General features: G+C 42.6%; 2 protein-coding genes across 2 annotated transcripts in view; one reads left to right on the forward strand and one right to left on the reverse strand.

Moving 5' to 3' along the window:
• The window catches only part of capn1 (calpain 1), a 31,888-nt gene extending 27,413 nt beyond the window's left edge, over positions 1 to 4,475 (reverse strand). Inside the window, exons 1-3 of the mRNA XM_030753429.1 lie at positions 4,339 to 4,475; positions 1,035 to 1,123; positions 437 to 754 (exon numbers count right to left, since the gene is read on the reverse strand). Coding sequence (XP_030609289.1) covers positions 437 to 694 — 258 coding nt within the window. The 5' untranslated portion in view covers positions 695 to 754; positions 1,035 to 1,123; positions 4,339 to 4,475. The remainder of the gene's footprint in view (positions 1 to 436; positions 755 to 1,034; positions 1,124 to 4,338) is intronic.
• A 627-nt stretch (positions 4,476 to 5,102) lies between these two features.
• Positions 5,103 to 17,705, forward strand: sf3b2 (splicing factor 3b, subunit 2). The gene is made up of 22 exons (XM_030753425.1): positions 5,103 to 5,281; positions 5,723 to 5,769; positions 6,016 to 6,066; positions 6,999 to 7,226; positions 7,532 to 7,582; positions 10,082 to 10,166; positions 10,328 to 10,407; positions 10,747 to 10,855; positions 11,053 to 11,156; positions 11,480 to 11,692; positions 11,784 to 11,906; positions 11,997 to 12,077; positions 12,175 to 12,402; positions 12,487 to 12,636; positions 12,740 to 12,829; positions 13,508 to 13,615; positions 13,794 to 13,901; positions 14,207 to 14,349; positions 15,193 to 15,294; positions 16,293 to 16,392; positions 16,517 to 16,708; positions 17,359 to 17,705. Exons 1-22 carry the CDS (start codon positions 5,152 to 5,154, stop codon positions 17,428 to 17,430), a joined length of 2,595 nt encoding a protein of 864 aa, XP_030609285.1. The 5' UTR covers positions 5,103 to 5,151; the 3' UTR covers positions 17,431 to 17,705.
• Positions 17,706 to 19,169: the final 1,464 nt, after the last annotated feature.

The raw sequence follows: 19,169 nt of genomic DNA on the forward strand, positions 1-19,169 counted from the left end.
ATATGTAGCCTTCAGTAGGAGATAGCTTGTGTCAGAAGCTATCACATTAACCTTCTAAAAACCACTTTAAAACCCGATCTACAGCATGCACATCACGGACAAATGATTAAAAAAAAACTCTAATGGTAGCTTCTACATTTTCTCCACTTGTTTGCTCACCCATGCTTGGGCAAAAGCTGCACACATGAAGGAACAACACCACTATAATGCCTTCAGTTATTTTGGAAACAGGCTACAGTTAAACTTCGTTCGTTCGTTAAACTGCTGTGTAAACCAAACCTGATTGCTTCAGTGCTTCAAGTGTGTAACTCTCTAAAGTCAAAGCATACACTACAATCCCAGCTATCACCTGTTTGCATCTTCAGCAGCATAATAAAGAACTCCCCAGGTTAAACTAAACAAACACCCCCACCCACCCCCAAACCTCATTTCTCACCGTAGGCCTCATCCAGCGAACGCCGTAAATCTTAGAGGATCTGGGACCGAGCTCGTTGAATCCCAAAGACGACGCAGCACAAGGAAACAGACTATCTTCAAACAGTCTCCCGCTCTGGAGGCACTGGGCTTTCAGAGTGTCGTAGTCCTGACCCAAGAACTTCACAGCATTGTGGTTCTGTCCCAGGCCACTGTCGCGATCCCACTGGTTCCTCAGCTTGTAGGCCATGCCTGTGGCATAAATAGGTGTCTCCGCCATCTTCAACTTGTGGAGTTAACGGCACACAGTAGGGCTGCCTGCTCCTATCAATTGGATTCTCTTTGGAACCACAATAAGATATAAAGATCTGTCAGTGTCAGTTATTAAAGAGGCAACAGCAGCACTGATGTAAATCTGATATAAAGTGGTAATGGCTTCAAGGCTCAATAATCAGTTAGAATAAAACATCAGAAGCTATCAAGAAGCTATCAAACATTGATGAGACTACGCTGCTGCTTGGTCATGGTACATGTGTCTGTGCTACAGCTGGATGCTTTGATTGCAATCACAAACAGAGGAGCTCAAAAATCCAAAGCTTCTCACAGCAAAGAGGACTTACTCAGTACAAAAGATCTGATTCCAGACAGCACCAGTCACCTCAAGCAGTGCAGGATGTCAACCCGTTCTCACCCCAACAGTGGCCAAACCCTGCAAAAAAAAGTGGAAAATAAAAAAAACTAAGCACAAAGATACAAGTCTGTACTTATGAATATCTACACATGGATCACAGATTAAAGCAGAGGCTGTGCACATCCTCTGTGTGCATTCACATTCAGGGTTTAAAAAGGCCAATGAGCTGTCCCCGTTTCTTTTCAGCCAACCACAGACATAGATTCTTGTAATGCCCAGCACAGCAGTTACACACAATAGGCATATCGGTGCTACTTTTACGGTGGGGAGTTGAATGTGTGCACAGGGTCAGTGAGAACAAAATTAAAGTCACTGTTTAAACAGACAAGCACATTAACAAAGCGTGTGTGTGTGTGTGTATTTTGATGCACAATAAAGGTTGCATGAGGTAAAGAACAAGCACAAGCTCTCTGTGACTCTTTAATTAAGCAGAGCCCGCGATGGAGGAGCACAAACTATCATCAGAGTCACCAAAGCTCTTGACAGAACTGGAGCTCTCGACAGAGTTAGCCTCACTTTGTCTGCCTTTGTTGCTTCGAGTCTTTCTACGCCTTTTCTGTCGAGCACAGAGGGAAAGGCGTTTATTTTTAACTTCTTTCAGCTCTGTCTCTTTTTGTTTACAACCCCAGCACAGATATGAACCTAAACACTCTTCCGGTTTTGAGTCCCGACTGTCAGTCACAGCAGAAGCTGAGTGTGTGGAGCTGTGGAGCCATGTAAGAGTTTCCACCCCCCCCCCCTCTGTGAACCACACCCATTGGGATTACTGAGTGAAAAATGTTCCTGCTAACAGATCCAAAAACTCCCAACAGCTGCAACAGCAGGTTCCTCAGTCTGTTGATTTACAGAGTGTGGACACTTATCACGTTTCTCTATTGCTGCTAACATGATAAAGCTACACTGGTGTCATCTGAATGAGTACTACACACATCATTTCTGCTAATAGGACAGCTAGCAAATGTGGAAGTGCTGCTTAATGCTGCCACGGCTGCTCCCACAACTACTGCTGACATAATATTTCTTACCACAAGCATTATTACACCAACCAATGCACTTTTGTCACCACTATAACAACTACATAGGAGTAGAAATATTGGGTCCACTGAGTATATTTTACCACAGTGGCTGTCATGGTCATTCAAACAGCAGAAATAAGTCCTTTACTAAAAAGTAAATCCCTCAAACATCACATAAAGAGCAGGATTTAAAAAAAACACACACACACACACACACACACACACACAAAGTGACGTTGACTACAGGTAGGTACAATAACACAGACTCCTGAAGATTCTTGCTAAACAAGTTATTTCTTCATCTTATATATAAGCCCTTCATAAATCATGTTGACTGCACTCTATCAATATAAGCAAAGACATTACACACAAAAGCACAAAGAAACCTCTGAATCACTTTATGGCAGACAATCAGTTTTTCAGCACAACACCAGCAGCTGTTGACTGTAACTAATAAAGTAACTCGTAATCTAACTTAGTTACTTCTAAAATTAAGTAATCAGTAAAGTAACCAGGTTCCTTTTTAAAGGAATAATCTGTAATCGGATTACTTTTTAAAGGTAACTATACCATCACTGCTATTAACAATTTACTATTGTCATTCGAATAACAGAATGAGCACTGCTGTAAGTTAATTCAATACTTAATTCACTTTTCCTGGAGTTGGAAGAGTTATTGACTATACAGCCAGAAGCCACAAGTATAATTAAAAAAAAAAAAAAGAAAAGAAAAGACCAGACTGTCAACCTGTTTAAACAGCCTCTTATTTTTGTCTCCACCGCTCACAACTACAGCCATTACAGTGTAACACTGTCATCCCTGCAGACCACAAACAACTCACATGTTTATCATATTTATGTTATTTTGGGTTACTTTAATGAAAGCAGTCATATGGTTTCACCTCTTCTGGCTGCCATCAGGGCACGTTTTACCCAACCTGAGTTCAATCTGACTGTAATGAATATTTTACTTCCTCTCACATGAGAAATACATGCAGACTACATACTCTCACTCTATATCCCAACACACACACACTTAGCCTCCAGCTCAGTGATGGTAGTGGCACATATAAGAAGTGGCAAGCAGTAGGGTGTGGGTACATGCATGTACTGCACTGCATTATCTAGCAATACAAGACAAGAAAACTGAAAACGTACACTTTGATCCAGCCCATAACATGGATTTCTTTTATTTGTTTTGCACAGCAGGATACTTCCTTTGAAATAGGGGTCAGATGACTTAAGTAGCAGACATGCAAAGACTGTGAAACCGCTGCAATCATCAATAAACAGAATGTCCGACTAATGCTTTTCTGCTCATGTCCCAGCGTGTCCTCGGTTTCCTCCTTCTCACGACTCAGGCTGATTCAATGCACGCTGAGTGTAACTAAGTGGCAGGGATAAGTCCAGTTTGTGTGCTATGCGTAAGCCTTATGACCGCCTGTGGTGTATTTCTGCATGCAGGGTTCATGTTCCAAAGACAGTTTACTGCGAAATTAAATATCCAAAGTATTTGCTTTAAAGCTATGGAGAAAATAGACCCGCAGAGAAATTGGACACTCACTGTGACCACTGATGGGAACATGCTGACTACTGTATGAGAGTCGTTTTTCTGAAAGTCTGCAAAGAAACAGCTTTTAGGAACACTGCACTACATTGGGGAAATGCTCATTGTTAGAGTAGGTTACTCAGTTCGTATGGTTTGAAACATATTTTGGCCCATATACAACTAATTTGGACACATGGCTCACGCAGATAAGAAAGCAGCTCTAAAGATAGGTGGGTGTGGTCCCTGGAAAAAAAAATACAAATAAATAATAAAATTTCCAAGCCTCAAACTGCATCTTTCTCAAGCTGACCATCGCGAACAGCTGTGCGACACATTTCCCTTCTCGTCACTACCATCAAACACACCATCCACCAACCCTGACAGAAAAAAAAAAAAAAGGGGGGGACTAATCCAGTAACGCAAATTTTGCGTAATCAGTTGCACAATAATTGCACATTTCATGGTTGCTATTCCAGTACAAACTGTGAGAAACTGGTCTTTGACTGCAATACCTTCCGGGTTCCAAACCAGCAACAACAACTCATAAACTTCCAGCTCCCCTCTTTAAAAAGTTCAGACCAGGAGGTCAAATGACTTTAAACGTGTTCGTCTCTGCAGCCCGCCGCAAAACTGTGGATGTAAAGTGATGTTGAGGAATATTATATTTACCTTGCAATGTGTTTCCTTCAAAAAAAAAAAAAAAAGTTACACGACATTCAGCATACAACTTCAGAACATACTTTCCCTTCCATGTTTAAGTGCAGATTTATACCCTCCCCTCCTCTCGGTCCAGAGCGTACAAAGAAACGCCCTTCTGCTGCCTGTGTGCCCTCTTTCCAGTGCGTCTGCGCAGTGCCCGCTGGTCATATACCACCACACTGAAAAGGGAGGGCTTTATAGCCATGACTGCAGAAAACAGTCTCGTATACAGTCATTGCTGTATGCACTGTGCCTTTTGTTTGTAGCAGGTCTGACTTCATACTGCAGTTCATTATGATAGTGTACATTCATATGCATTATGTGTGAATTATTATATCTTTATTTATATTTATAATAACTGCGGCTGCTGTTACACCCAAATTTCCCCTCTGTGGGACAATAAAGGCTGTTTCTTCTTCTTCTTCTTCATTATGCTTCCCTTTAAATGATCCGTTTCCGTAATATAGTTAATACTGACTATAAGCAGGCAACATTTACCAAGTGCTATACTTCATTTGAAGTTTACGTAAGCAGTAAATTTCCGTTTTATGCCTCTTAAAAAGTTGGCAGACTTGTACAGTATAACATGTAAAATTAGGAAGGTTTTTTTCCTAATAAAATTTAAAAGACTTTTCAAGTCTAAATAGCAAACACTGACATCTAGAGACTCCACCCAGTAACACGTCTTCTTTCAGACTTCAAGTCCCGTCATGCATTGCGTCTTTCCACAACTCTCGCGTGTCCTCCTCTGCCGCCGTTGCTCCATTGAGCTAACACTTCAACATGGCATCCGACGGACCGCCGGGCACCGAGTCTCTACCGTCTGATTTGGGGAGTGCTATTGCAGCTCTGAATACATGGAGCATCCCGGAGCTTCAGGGCAAGCTGGCGGAGCTGGGGGCGCCCAACATGGGTAAAAAAAAAAGCCTAGAGAAAGCGCCAAAGTAGACGGTGTTTGGCCATTAGCAGCTAGCTAGTTGCTAACTCCAGCTAGTAGCATTAAAACGCAATACTTCCGTTACAATGAATTTCAGCTAGGCCTGCGTTGTGTTGATGCTCTGTTGCATAAATTTCACACACTTGTTAATCAAGTACGTGACATTTTAACCACTGTGACTCATGTTTGGTAAAACCAAGACCATCTGATTTGCTTTTTTCCTTCGTATTAGCTCTGCAACTTGTCCAGAGGATTAGCTACTTGGCTAACTTTACATGTAGTGCTCGGCGTTAGCCTAGTGCTCTGTTACACGTTAACACGTAAATGAGTTGTTCTGGCACATTATTGGTGTACGTTTTACACGCATAGATTCATATCAGTGTTGTTTAACAGCTGTTTCTCATTTTCTCTCTTCAGGCCCCAGAGAGGAGCTAATTGACAGGCTGAAGGGCTACATGATACAGGTGAATGCATTCGCGGTTCGGTTTTCCAGTGACCGTGCAGTTGTTTTGTATGGTGGTGCAGCTTTTTATAGCATTTTTTCCCCCTCACTTTAAGGTTACGTTACAGTAGTCTGGTAAAATGTTTGACCAGAGGTTAATAGTATTTCCCCAGCTATTCATTTTTGCTTCTTTGATTTTTCTTTTCTCCTTTTCATTAAAATGAGAGGAACTATTCTGAATGTCTAAATGTCATGTCTCTCTCCACAGACTGGGATTCTCCTCAGCAAACCTAATGACGATAAACAAATGGGTTCTCAGGTAAATTGGAGGGAAAACACTGTGTATAATAACTACAGCACACAGTAGTTAAACATCAGTGTAGTGTGTGGCACGGTGGTTAACCTCACAGCAAGACGGTCCTCTGGCTGGGGCCGTTCTGTGTGGACTTTGCATGTTCTCTCTGGGTACTCCGGTTTCCTCCCACAGTCCAAAGACATTTAGTTAGTGGGGTTAGGTTAATTGATGATTGGCCCAAGGTTGTCTGTGTTGTGACTGGCTGGTTACCTGTCCTGGGTGAACCCCGAACTGGATACGCAGAAGAAAATACATGCATGGAGGGATGTTTAGAATAAAAGTCAAACCACATAATGATCATTAACCAACCCAAGAATTACCCACAGATATGTGCATCCACAAGAAAATGGTACAAGTAACTAGGGAAAAAGTATTTTAACTGTGTGGGGGGTGGGGAGATCGAAGTGAGTAGAAATACTGCAATTCTTCCTGTTTATGTTAATATTTTGAAATAGAAGTATAGTCATGTGAGTAACCAGTGTGGTTCACTTATTTGCTAAGAAGAGAAAGATCTATGGCTCGATGTTAGGAGGAGCCACAGTTCCCTTTGGGATTGTGTCAAGAAGGACCTCTGGCAAAAAAAAAAAAAAAATCTGCCTATTCAAATGTAGAGAGCTGCCTGCTGTGGAAACCACTTGTGAATAAGGGAGCAGCCAAAAGTTTTTCAGTCTTGTGAATGTGTTACAGTTGAGTGTGTTCAGTTCTGTCAGTGTTGCTGCTGTTTGTAGAACAATGCTAAATGTCGTTAAGAAGCATTTCAACAAAACATTAAAAAAATGTAACATGTTCACTTAACACATTATCTTACTCGGGAAGTGATGCATCCTTAATGAGTTCACTTCAAACCATTATACTTCACATTTAAACCACAGCCTTCTGTATTTCCTCCTCTATAGATACCAGGTATCCCTGCTATGCCCCCGATGCCCATGCCACCCATGCCTCCTGGTATGAGTATGATCCCGCCTATGAGCATGATGCCCAGTGGGCCTCCTCCACCCGGTATACACATGGGCATGGAGCACTCTGGTTTGCCACCGCCTGGCCTCACACAGGATGATCAGCTGAAGATGGCTCAGCAGAGAGCAGCCATGGTGTTACAGCAGGAGGAGCGGGCCAAGCAGGTGAGGATAGCTGAACCAAAGGTTTACTCACTGATCACTCACTTTTGACATTTAGCTTTGCATTTAAAAGACAAAGATGTGATAACTGAAACAAAGAGAAAGAGCTGATGGTTTTAATGTGTAGGCACTTGTAAATAAGACAAATATATCCTATAATAGTATAAGTGAATGTGACAGAATAAATGTTTTTGTTACCAGAGGACCATAGCATTAAGTTCCTGCTTTAAAAATGCAGGACTACACACAGAAAATACTTTCAAATCATGTTTTTCCTGTCTGGGTCTTATTGTTTCCGGCTGTCCCAGGGCGATTCCCGTGTCATGGATGAACAAGATCTTTTGGAACAACAGAAAAGGGTAGGAGGATGAACAATTCCCAGTTGAAATATTCATATTTAAAGCACAGCGCACACATACACGAGTTATCTCAGCTGTTTCACAAGCGAGGCGAGAGTAGAGTAGGAGATTGACAGATAGATCAGCATGGAGGATGCTGTGTATTGTGAGAAGCTAAACATGAAAGCAAGTCTGTCAGGTTAGCAGTTGATCTGTGTTCGCATTAGAGCTGCAACGATTCCTCGAGTAACTCAAATAGTTTGATTATAAAAAAATCCTTGAAGCAAATTTGTTGCTTCGATGCTTCGTTTAAACTCTGCAGCAATTGGGTGTTTCCGTATAAGTGGAGCGTTTCACCTTTATTAGCTGCATTAAACTTCTCCAGTAGTCTTCTACTTCTTGTGGGTTTAATGGCGGTGGGCAAACCAGCTTAGAGTTGCATTACTGCCACCTACTGGACTGCAGTGTGTATCAGGCGTTAGGAAAAAATCCCTCAGATTCTAAAAAGCTCTCCGTCGCTGCGACGGATTCCCTTTAAGGGGCTCGACACACGGGGAGCGACGTCGCTCGCTCTCCATTCATTTCCTATGGAGCTTGTGCGATGAGGCGACAATCGCTTGCCCTCCTCCAGCTAAGCGACCGGCGACGTTCGTGCATGTGAAATTTCGAGCTCGTACACGTAGACGTGCACACGCGACCAGGCGACGCGACACAACAAAGTTGGAAAATGTTCTACTTTTGTCGCTGTCGTGTGGCACTAAACCAATCAGCGAGAGTTTCATTGACTGACCAATGAGCGGAGAGTATGCTACACACTGCAGTCTGCAACCACTTTCAGCAGGAAGGAAAGCATCGTTTTATCTATGTTTGACTTTCCTATATTATATGACACTTCACGCAGTGATTATCGAGTTACACATAAAAGGCAGCCGTATGAGAACGTGTTGGTGTAACACTAACGTTAAACAGACGGATAGAGAGGACTTTAGTGCTAATATAGGATGAACCCAAGGTTGTCTTTTTCTTTTGTAGCGGAGCCTTAACAGCAAGATTTCTGTCAGTTCCAATAAAATCTTCAGACTCCTCATCTTTATTGCCGTGTCTGACACGGACTGCTTTTAAAATGTCTAAATCCCTCCAGTTTCATAACCAATCACATTTCTTGGAGACAAGTGACGTAAGAGCGCGATTCGCAAAGCTGCCGTCGCTATCGCGTCCCGTGTGTTCGGTTTCACCCCAGTGGCGATGCGACCCATTCGTCGCTGTCGTTTGTCGCTCCCCGTGTGTCGAGCCCATAACACTGAGTGGATCATCGCTGACATGTTTTTCCACGCCTCCACCGCTCTGTCGTGTTTGTGTGCTGTGCTCGCTGGGCTGAGAATTTCAGTTATTTTTTTTTTTCTTTCTACTTCAGCTCCTAGAACAAATGGCTTTAACCATAGATATACTGTTAGCAAGCGCCGCTATTAGCACTAGCTACCCCGTCAAAATATTTTTTTATGCTTTAATCCCTGACTAGTGTTTCAATATAGACCTGCAGTAGAAATGTATTTTAGGAGAATGCTTGTGAATACAAAGCATTACAACATTATGCTCTTGCAGCCCCCAGTTTTTCAACAAAAACACTAACACAGCAGAGACGTGAGCTCAAATGGAGCGCATTTAACATATTTCTAGCATCCAAAACAAGCTTTTTCCCCTGTAACCACCATTAAACCTTTTACTGGGACACAGCTGGAGGTCCTTCATCAACCATCTGATCAGCAAGTGAAGAAAAGAGAACTTTGTAGCTGCTCCATTCACCCTGTTTGTTTCACACAGAGAAAAACTGCAGTATGAAAGTTAAAATATGCAGATGACCTGTTAATATGAAAAAAGTATTTCTTATCCGATTACTCGAGTAATTGATGGAATAATTGATAGAATACTCGATTACAAAAATAATCGATAGTTGCAGCCCTAATTCGCACCCTCACCTGTGGTACCAATTTATGGATGGTGACTGAAAGAATGATACAAGCAGTGGAAATGATCCTCCTCCAAAGGGTGTCTGAGTTCAGCCTTAGAAAAAGGGTGAGGAGTTCAGTCATTTAAGAGGGGCTCAAAGTAAAGCCACTGCTCCTCTACATCAAAGGGAACCAGTTGAGGTGTTTCAGGTATCTGACTAGGATGCCTTCTGGACAGCTCCCAGCTAAGGTGTTTCATCCTACTGGGAGAAGGCCCTGGGACAGATCCAGAACATGCTGGCAAGATTAAGTTTCCCAGCTAGTTTGGCTATTCCTTGGTATTCCTTCAGAAGAGCTGGATGAGGCGAAAGGGAGATCTGGGTGCCACTGCTTAGACTGTTGCCTCCATGACCTGAACCCTAATAAGCAGCAGATAATGGAATATAATTTAATTTATTATTTTTTATTTATTTATTTATTTTTGGTTAAATATTTTCATCTCTGTGCAATTTTCACTTTTATGCTACTTCAATTTTTAAACATGGTAATCTCTGTTCCCCTCCTCATATATCAGGCCGCAGTGCTGCTGGAACAGGAGCGTCAGCAGGAGATGGCCAAGATGCAGCCCAGATCCATGCCCACTGTCACCCCACTCAGAGGTGTGTTTAAGCCAGAGCTCTAAAAATGTATTTCATTCCAGAAATGACTTGATCTTTGCTGCAAGTGAAGTTTTGAGTCTTTATCTTAAAAAGCACATTTTGAGAGCTATTGGTCATATATCTTAATAAGCTGCTCATGTTGTTTACTGCCTGTGTTTCAGGGCCTCTGCCTCCAGGTGTCACCATGCTACCAGTTCAGAAACAGAGAGTGCCGCCTCCTCCTGGAGAAGATAGCAGAGAGGTAAATACTGCTCCCCCTGTATGTAGGCTGATTCAATCTTCTCTGTGAACTATCCTTAAATTACACAGATTGTTTGTTTATTTATTTATATTTTGTATACTCATTCAGATGTATGTATATATTCTTAAAATTATTTAGCAGTGCTCTTCTGTTGACACTACCTCTTCTTTAAATGACCAAATCAGATAGCGTGACCCCCTGTCCGCCATTGTTTGCATTTCATGTTCAGACATGTATGCATTAGTCCACATTTTCCTGAAAGAGGTTGTTTTTCTTCTATTTTTTTCCAAACACACAGATGTATATAAAATTTCCCTACTCACACTTTTTGAATTTCAGAGCTGGCAGAGTGAGGAGATAAGTGTCAGCGGTCCCAAGATCCCCCAGGCTTTGGAGAAGATCCTCCAGCTGAAGGAGATCAGACAGGAGCAGCTCACCGATCCCACAGGTCAGTCAGCTCCTTCGAGTGCTGCTGAACTAAAATAATTTATTTGGTCAGATTTGTGCTGTAGTGACTGTCTGGGTAGGCCAACTTTAGTTATGTTAAATTGTCGAATTCAGAATGTTTTTTGGGTGATTTGTGTTTGGAAAATGAGGTTTTAGAGTGTGATCACCACACATTTTTATATATCTTTTTTTTTTCAGAGGACGATGATGATGAAGATGAGGGAGCAGAGATGGACTTGATCAATTCATCTGGACCAGTCATGTCTGAAACAGATGACGACAGCCAGATGTCTAAAAAAGACGTAAGCCTTCTTTTAAGCATCCAAGGCAGCTTTAAGTAACACCATTGTGAGTCTGTGCTTAAGAGTTAATTTTGTGAGTTGTTGCTCTCGCTTTAACATTTAAAATTGGCTTAAACCTGTAAAATTTATTAACACAACACTAGTATTTAATTCAGAAGTGAGGATATCTGCGCCTTTGCGTTTAAAAATGGGAGTGTGTCTTCTAAACTCAAAAGAACCAAGTTCCTGGGATGAATTAATCCACAATAAAAGTGTTTTGATTTTTGTTTTTATTGGAAGCTATTGGGACTCAGTCTGAATTTATGAACCAAACTTTTCCTTAGAAAAACCGCAAACGCAGGAACCGCAAAAAGAAGAGCAAGAAGAAGCGAGCGCAGGAGAAGAAGGAGCAGGCGGAGCAGCAGCAGAAGGAGACCAGCGACAAGGAGAAGGACAAAGAGAAGGAGTCAGAGGTGGAGATCGAGTATGTCACAGAGGAGCCCGAGATTTACGACCCCAACTACATCTTCTTCAAGAGGATTTTTGAGGCATTTAAGGTGTGACTCCAGCAGACATAATTTCTTATAATACACCTGCTTTGATGCCCCTCTCCCTCTAATGCAGTCTGTCTTTCCTGCTCTTTTCTAGCTGACTGATGATGTGAAGAAAGAGAAGGAGAAGGAGCCTGAGAAGGCAGAGAAGCTGGAGACAGCTGTGCTGCGGAAAAAAGGATTTGAAGAGGAGAAGAAAGACAGTGATGACAGTGATGAGGTTTGAATCCCCCCCTCCCCGTCTGTTAGTAGAAAGAATAAAATGATTTTTGTGTATGTGTTAAAAGCTGAAATGCTTTTTCACGTGCAGGAAATCAGGCAGGATGCTCCTAAACTATCCAAGAAGAAGCTGAGGAGGATGAACAGGCTGACAGTGGCTGAACTCAAACAGGTAAGTTCAGGCTTTAAAAATGTTTTGCTTTTCAGTCTCGTCTATAGAACATTTTGAATAGATAACATTTTTTCTCTTTCTGCCACTTTGCTTTCAGTTGGTGGCTCGTCCAGATGTGGTGGAAATGCACGATGTGACGGCTCAGGAGCCCAAGCTGCTCGTGCACTTAAAAGCCACCAGGAACACCGTGCCGGTGCCCAGACACTGGTGCTTCAAACGGAAGTATCTGCAGGGAAAGAGAGGTATCGAGAAGCCGCCGTTTGAGCTGCCCGAGTTCATCAAGAGGACAGGAATCCAGGAAATGAGGGAGGCTCTGCAGGAGAAGGTGGGTGGCCTTCTAACAGTCCGACTCAACAATAGCAGAAGGTTTAGTGCATGATTAATGTCCCTGTTTTACGTCCATTTGCAGGAGGATGCCAAAACTATGAAAACCAAAATGAGAGAGAAGGTTCGTCCCAAGATGGGAAAGATCGACATCGACTACCAGAAGCTCCACGATGCTTTCTTCAAATGGCAAATCAAGCCCAAGCTCACTATCCACGGTGACCTTTACTACGAGGTACAGAGATGTGTAATCAGGAGCACTACTTACATTGTCTGCAGTGAAGTCATTAGTGCTGCAGGTCCATCACATGACCTACTTTGTTTTTGTGCCTCTGCAGGGTAAAGAGTTTGAAACTCGTCTGAAAGAGAAGAAGCCAGGAGATCTGTCTGATGAGCTGCGTATCGCTCTGGGCATGCCGGTTGGACCTGTAGGTTCCACTGTTGCTAAAATACTGTGTAAATTTACTGAGCTCAGGCACAAAAAGCAGCAAACGAGTTTAAAACTAACTGCAATTTCTCTTGATAAACACACAAATGCAGGCATATATATGCAGAAACGCACAGCCTCGGTGATCTTAGAGCTTTATGCAGTGATGTTTATGATTCTTTGTTTATTGTGCTGCCTGCTGATGGGTTTTTGTTAGTGTTTCTTGTTCTTAGTCTCATTTTAATCTCAGTGAGACTAATTAAATAAAGAGTGATATAAAACCTATTGTAGGAAGTTCCAGTTGTCAAAAAGAAATCAGCTGCTGCTGTTTTGTTGTTGCTATCCTGCTGTAGTATCACTTTCCCTGCTATATCATTCTGTCACTCTCTCTGTTACTGCTGTTAAGTGGATGAATGTACAAGCTGTGAGAATAAATGTGTCAGATAAGACGTGACAGGACTTGTTTACACAGACACACTAATGAGGACAGGAGCACAATGCTGTGATAACGACGGTTATAAAAATATACCCAGGCAGATTATTTTGTCTCAGGCAGCAGCAGCAGGCACACACATGTACGCCGGGCATATTTTTAGCTTCGAGGGAAGCCATCTTACTGCTCACTGAGGAAGCAGAACTAGTCATTTCACTTGTATTGTCACTTTCTCTTCGTCACTAGAATGCCCACAAGGTGCCACCTCCCTGGTTGATTGCCATGCAGAGGTACGGACCCCCTCCCTCATATCCCAACCTCAAGATCCCTGGGCTCAACTCCCCCATCCCAGAGGTAACAAAATATCCAGGCTCAGATTTTTTTTTTTTTTTAAAAAGGGCTTAAATATACAAAGTTCTAACAGCATCGACCTCAGTTCTAACTAATTATGCCAGTGAATCAGTGCCATTAAATGTGTTTGAGTATGACTTTTGTTTCTCTGTCTGCACCCTGGTGTTCCTCTGTTCATCAGAACTGTACTTTTGGTTACCACGCTGGAGGCTGGGGGAAGCCGCCAGTAGATGAGATGGGCAAACCTCTTTATGGTGACGTGTTCGGGACCAATTCCGCAGACTTCCAGGTTAGGACCTCCACAATCTTCCACACTCACAATACACTCCAGGCATTTTAGAGTTCCTGCATTTTTTTTTTTTTTTTAAATCGTAACTAAAAGTTAACTTTGAAAACAAAGTAAATACATTTGCTTAAAATGCTACAACAGCAACTTTTATTTCTGATTGTTTGCTGGCAGGTTTCTTGATACAAATTTCATCCAAGCTGAAATTTTCAGCCCCTGTTTGATTCCCACATATTCCGATTAGAAGCAACATTTATATTATGGCTGTCTTAACAATGACTAATAGATGAATGTGGTTCTGTGTTTAGGCTAAAGCAGAGGAAGAAGAGGTGGACCACACACCGTGGGGAGAGCTGGAACCCTCAGATGAGGAATCATCAGAGGAAGAGGAGGAGGAAGAGAGCGACGAGGAGAAACCAGACGAAACAGGATTCTTCACACCAGCAGACAGGTACTTAATACGCACGGTGTAGTTAACGTTTTATAAAACATGAATCTTAGTTTTATTTCAGATTGATTTTTCTCACCCTGAAGTGTTTATCTTTATCCAGAATATTAAAAGAAAAATAATCTTTCTAATTTGTAGAGAGGATTTGTGCTTCATCAATAGCGTGCTAAACCTAAAACTAAATAAATGCACTCCAGAAAATGAAAAGGGTCACACCTCACAAACTTCAGTTTGCATTTGTTTTTTGGCTCACATTGTAGTGGAAGCAGGTTTGTGTGTTTTCAGCACAGTGCCTTCATCAGAGTGTGTGAGGCACTATTTCAGCTGAAGGTTGTAGTTACTGTCGGGGGTGTGTCAAAATAAAAAAAAAAATAACCATGCAGCTAAAGAGTTTGAGGGATGCAGCTCATAGATCTGTAACACTAAATATCAGATTTACATCATTCTCATCAATGCTGACATTTAAATTAGCTTTCAGACCATGAAACCATTTCCTTAATTTACTGTGTAATTATAACCGCAAATGCCACACCAACTTGGGCGGTAAAGTGCCCATTCTGATTAGTGTCTAACTGGGTAATTTGCTTTAGTTGATGAGGTATATAGCTGGTCTGTGATTATCTTGTGGTGCAGTGTATGACTGCATGTCCTCGCTCATGTCCATCAGTTTCTTGATTGGATTTCTATGAGGTTAAGGTTGATTGAGGTTGTGCGCGCCCGCAGCTTTCAGATCTTTTTCGAGGCTTCGTGATGTAAAGTGTGTAGATGCATGAACTCAGCCACGTATGGAGATTTGCACCCGACAATAAACTCATCGTGTACTGTGTCTCGTTTTGTGTGTTTCAGTGGGCTGATCACCCCAGGAGGCTTCTCATCAGTACCAGCCGGCATGGAGACCCCAGAGCTGATAGAGCTGAGGAAGAAGAAGATCGAGGAGGCCATGGATGGGTGAGTGTCGCTCCGCAGTGCCACAGCTGTTTTCATTTCCTCTTTATTTTAACAGTCCTTCGAGGCTCCTGCGGCCTTTACATAAGGCTCATTCCATCTCCCAATTCATCATATTAAAAAAGAACAATCTGATCATCAGATATTTACCTGGAAAAAAAACTACAGGGGAAAAATTTCCTAATGGAAACTATGCCGAATTTCAGGTTCATGTATTTCAAGGATGAGGGGGGGGCGGTGTTTTAAGACTTTTTTTTTTTTCCATGTTTTGAGAGGAAATTTTAAAACTCCATTATCTAGGAAAGTATTTGAGCTAGGTCATTCAGTTTTTTAGGGTAAATATGTGGTACTACAGCTCTGTGAATGTGGACGCTCAAGTTAACACAGAATGACGGCTGCTCGAAGTCTGTGAGATATTCGGGTGTTCGATCTTTGACAGCAGTAGAGGGCTGATGTTTTGTGTATAGCTTCTCATGTACAAGACACATAATATTAAACCAGTTCAAATCAGGTTTCACAGAGATTCAAGCTTGAATATGGAAAAAAAAAAAAAAAATCATAATTTCATCCGGCTTCAGTGTGAGACTCCCCGGGGATTGGATGGCATTTGACGAGCTGACATGGAATGACCCATTCACATTTATTTATATGAGTGGTGCTGTCTAAAAAAAGTACCTGCAACTATAAAATGAGTCACTTTTGCTGTACACAACATTAAAAAAAAAATGTCATCACACCCACTCTAATTTGTTGTTAATGCCACAGTTCTGGTGCCATGTAATAAAAAACATCAGTGTAGCAGCAGCAGGTATTTGTAGTGCAGATTTCTTTGCTTTTTGGCAGGTAACTTAGTCCTGTTTGTGCTGTTACAATGTAAACGCTCGCAGCGTTAATTTGTAACCACCCAGAGGAATTCTCCTTTTCGGTCATATTTTGTATAGAAAGTGAGCAAAGAGCAAAACACTGTGCTTTTCTCAGTTTGACACGTCCTTGTTTTACAGGAATGAGACGCCGCAGCTGTACACTGTTCTCCCAGAAAGGCGAACGGGCCCCGTAGGAGCAGCCATGATGGCCTCAACACACATTTACGAAATGTCAGGGGTAAGGCGCGATGTGTCCAGATGAAATGGCAGTACAGCTTTTGTTTGTTTGGTTTTTTTTTGGGGGGGGGGGGGTCCTCTTCTGCCACTAGCAGAATCTTAAATATCTTCCCTGCTGCCCTCAGGCCATGGCTGCTCGTAAAGCTGGTGGAGGGCAGGAGTCGCAGGGCGTGGAGGTGGCGCTGGCCCCGGAGGAGTTGGAGCTGGACCCCATGGCCATGACGCAGAAGTACGAGGAGCACGTGAGAGAGCAGCAAGCTCAGGTGGAGAAGGAGGACTTCAGCGACATGGTAGCTGAGCACGCAGCCAAACAGAAGGTACTGACACACGCAATCCATTTCTAACAGTCGAGCTATTGCTGCAGCCGCGACGTCATTTGTTCCACAAACACTTTAACGCTGGCCATAACTCAATGTGACCCAAGATGTTCAAATTCACACTATAGATGCATACTGTTGAGGCTAGACCCATCAAAATTCACACACTCCTTAACTGACTTTACTAAAACAGCACTTTGACGATGACCCCGCCCCCTCGCCTTGTTAGGAATCCTAAACAGCTGAGCATTGGCACCCACTCAGCAGTGCTGTTGTTTTAACATGTTTTCTTCATATAAATGCTTCTGTTTTATTGATTCCCGGTTGACAAATTACAGCTGTTACGTTACCAGTTCCTGGAAGCTTTTACATTTGCTGCTTTTAAACAGCAGTGCGGTTCAGACCGACAGACACCTCAGCAAAGCATCTTTAAAAAACAGATCAGATGTGGTTGTTAAGAAATGGTTTCCATTTAGTTAATCAACACATTTGGCCTGTGAATTATCAGCGTGTTACTGTAAAGGAGTTCTATTTATAAACTAAAGGAAAGTGGAAGTCAGCATTCATTTTAGGTTTTCCCTTGGGGTGATGTTTGAATATTAATAGTTTCCCCCTCCTCCCCCCTTTTTTGCTTCCTTGTCACCAAACAGCAAAAAAAGAGGAAGGCCCAGCCGCAGGACACGCGAGGAGGAGCCAAGAAATACAAAGAGTTCAAGTTCTAGAGGAGATGAACCAAAACAAAGCTCTGCGTGCGACTCGGCCGCCACAGGAAACGAAAGAGGAAGAGACGAATTTAAATTTCAGAGGACCCACACTGCTGCACCGATCATCTGTCAGATCTTTAACAGTAAACTGTATATCGACAGTGTTGTCGCGTCTCACGTAATCAGTGACACATGGCAGTGGTGACGTGCATTTTCCTGTGTTTAGCTCAACTTTTTAGGTCATGGTTATTTTTTTTTTTTTTTCGATGATAGCCATGTTTTTTTTTTTTTTGTAAATAAATGAAGTGACAACATGAGTTCACAGCTGTACTGTCTCCAGGTTTCTGATTCATTTCATTCTACTCTCTGAGGAGTTGTACTTACATGCTGGTGGTAAAATGCAAGGTATTTTCCCCGTCTGTCAGCCGAGCCACTCTCTCATATAGATAGGGACTTAAGGCCGAAAGGAGGAAGAGATCTTATTTTGCATCTTAGTAACTTGTACTGTACCTATTAGAGCCTTTACTTCCACTGAAAATGCAAAATTATGACCTCTGAATTCAGGGCTGAACACTTCGGTCCACCTGAGGTTTCATCTTTGGTCTAAGTTTGTTTGGATATGGCCTATCGCGGGCCTCTAGAGCTTTGAGGCCAGGGATAAGCCATATCCATACAAGCTTAGACCAAGTTGATCAGAATGGAGGCTTTAAAAAGGACATTTCGAGTGAGAAGTTCTTTACAAAAACTGAACTTACAGGAGTAAGCTGCATGTGACTGGATGCGGTTGGTTCTTAGCAGTGTTTTCTTCCAAACCAGACAAGGTGCCAATCTGAAGGTAACAAGTTTACCCAGCAGCACCACTGAGGGTGTTTTGCTTGTTTGCATTAACAGATTATTGGCTATCTTACATGGGTTTCTTGCCTGATATCCCAGGAACCTCTCAGAGAAGAAGTACTCCAAGAGTGAATGTGCAATTTCTAAATCTGTCCTGGATGGACATCTTGGAATAAATGGACATGAGTCAAAAGTTAAAGCCTTCCAGTGGGTTCAGGAAGAGCATAGACTTGTTTTGTTTCAGATTTTTACCAGATATATGACATAAATTCAGCTTGAACCAGCATGTCAGAGAAGCACTACGTCCACAGGCGCTGCCTCGGAAGACCTCCAAATTAAGTCGCTTAAAGATAGGGTGCGGCAACCTGCAATTCCTGCTCCCACAGCTAGAGGGCAAACGAGTACCGAAGGTGACAGTCAGCTGACCGTCTGGGAAGCACAGTGACCTAAATACAGTAGCTCCTGCAGCGGCTGCATGCTGACTCGGTCACTGGTGCACAGCTCCTCACACGGAGCAACAGCCTGTACATATCAGATCCTTTAAGTGTCCTGAAAAAGGCAGAACAGTACCAGTATTCCCAGTACTGCAGGCCTGTGTGGACAGTATTCCCAGTACTGCAGCCTATGATGAAAGCTGCTGTTACTGAAGGATACCTTAGAGGGGCAGTTCTGTGAATGCGTTTAAGACTAAACACAGTGTGGCATTTGAGGACGTCTCCTTCACCTACGTGACTGAAACTTTACTCTCAGTGGTCCATTTAGAGGAAATAAGACTTTACTGATCCTGCTGACAAAGCCACCCGTCTGAGCAGAGTATTTGTACTCGCTGTACTCAACCTTATTTACTAAGAGCCGTACAAATTTACACCGACTCCTTTCAGCAGTTCCCTACAGCACATTGGTGAAATATGCAATGTATGACT

The sequence above is a fragment of the Archocentrus centrarchus genome, chromosome 18 (assembly GCF_007364275.1).
Source record: "Archocentrus centrarchus isolate MPI-CPG fArcCen1 chromosome 18, fArcCen1, whole genome shotgun sequence".
Classification (NCBI taxonomy): Eukaryota; Metazoa; Chordata; class Actinopteri; order Cichliformes; family Cichlidae; genus Archocentrus; species Archocentrus centrarchus.

Bases quoted from the DNA above. Each gene is read 5' to 3' on its own strand.
- sf3b2 (XM_030753425.1), top strand. From the start codon at position 5,152: ATGGCATCCGACGGACCGCCGGGCACCGAGTCTCTACCGTCTGATTTG. The intron at 11,693-11,783 runs GTGTGACTCCAG...GCTCTTTTCTAG, and splicing joins GGATTTTTGAGGCATTTAAG to CTGACTGATGATGTGAAGAA. The intron at 16,709-17,358 runs GTACTGACACAC...GTCACCAAACAG, and splicing joins AGCACGCAGCCAAACAGAAG to CAAAAAAAGAGGAAGGCCCA.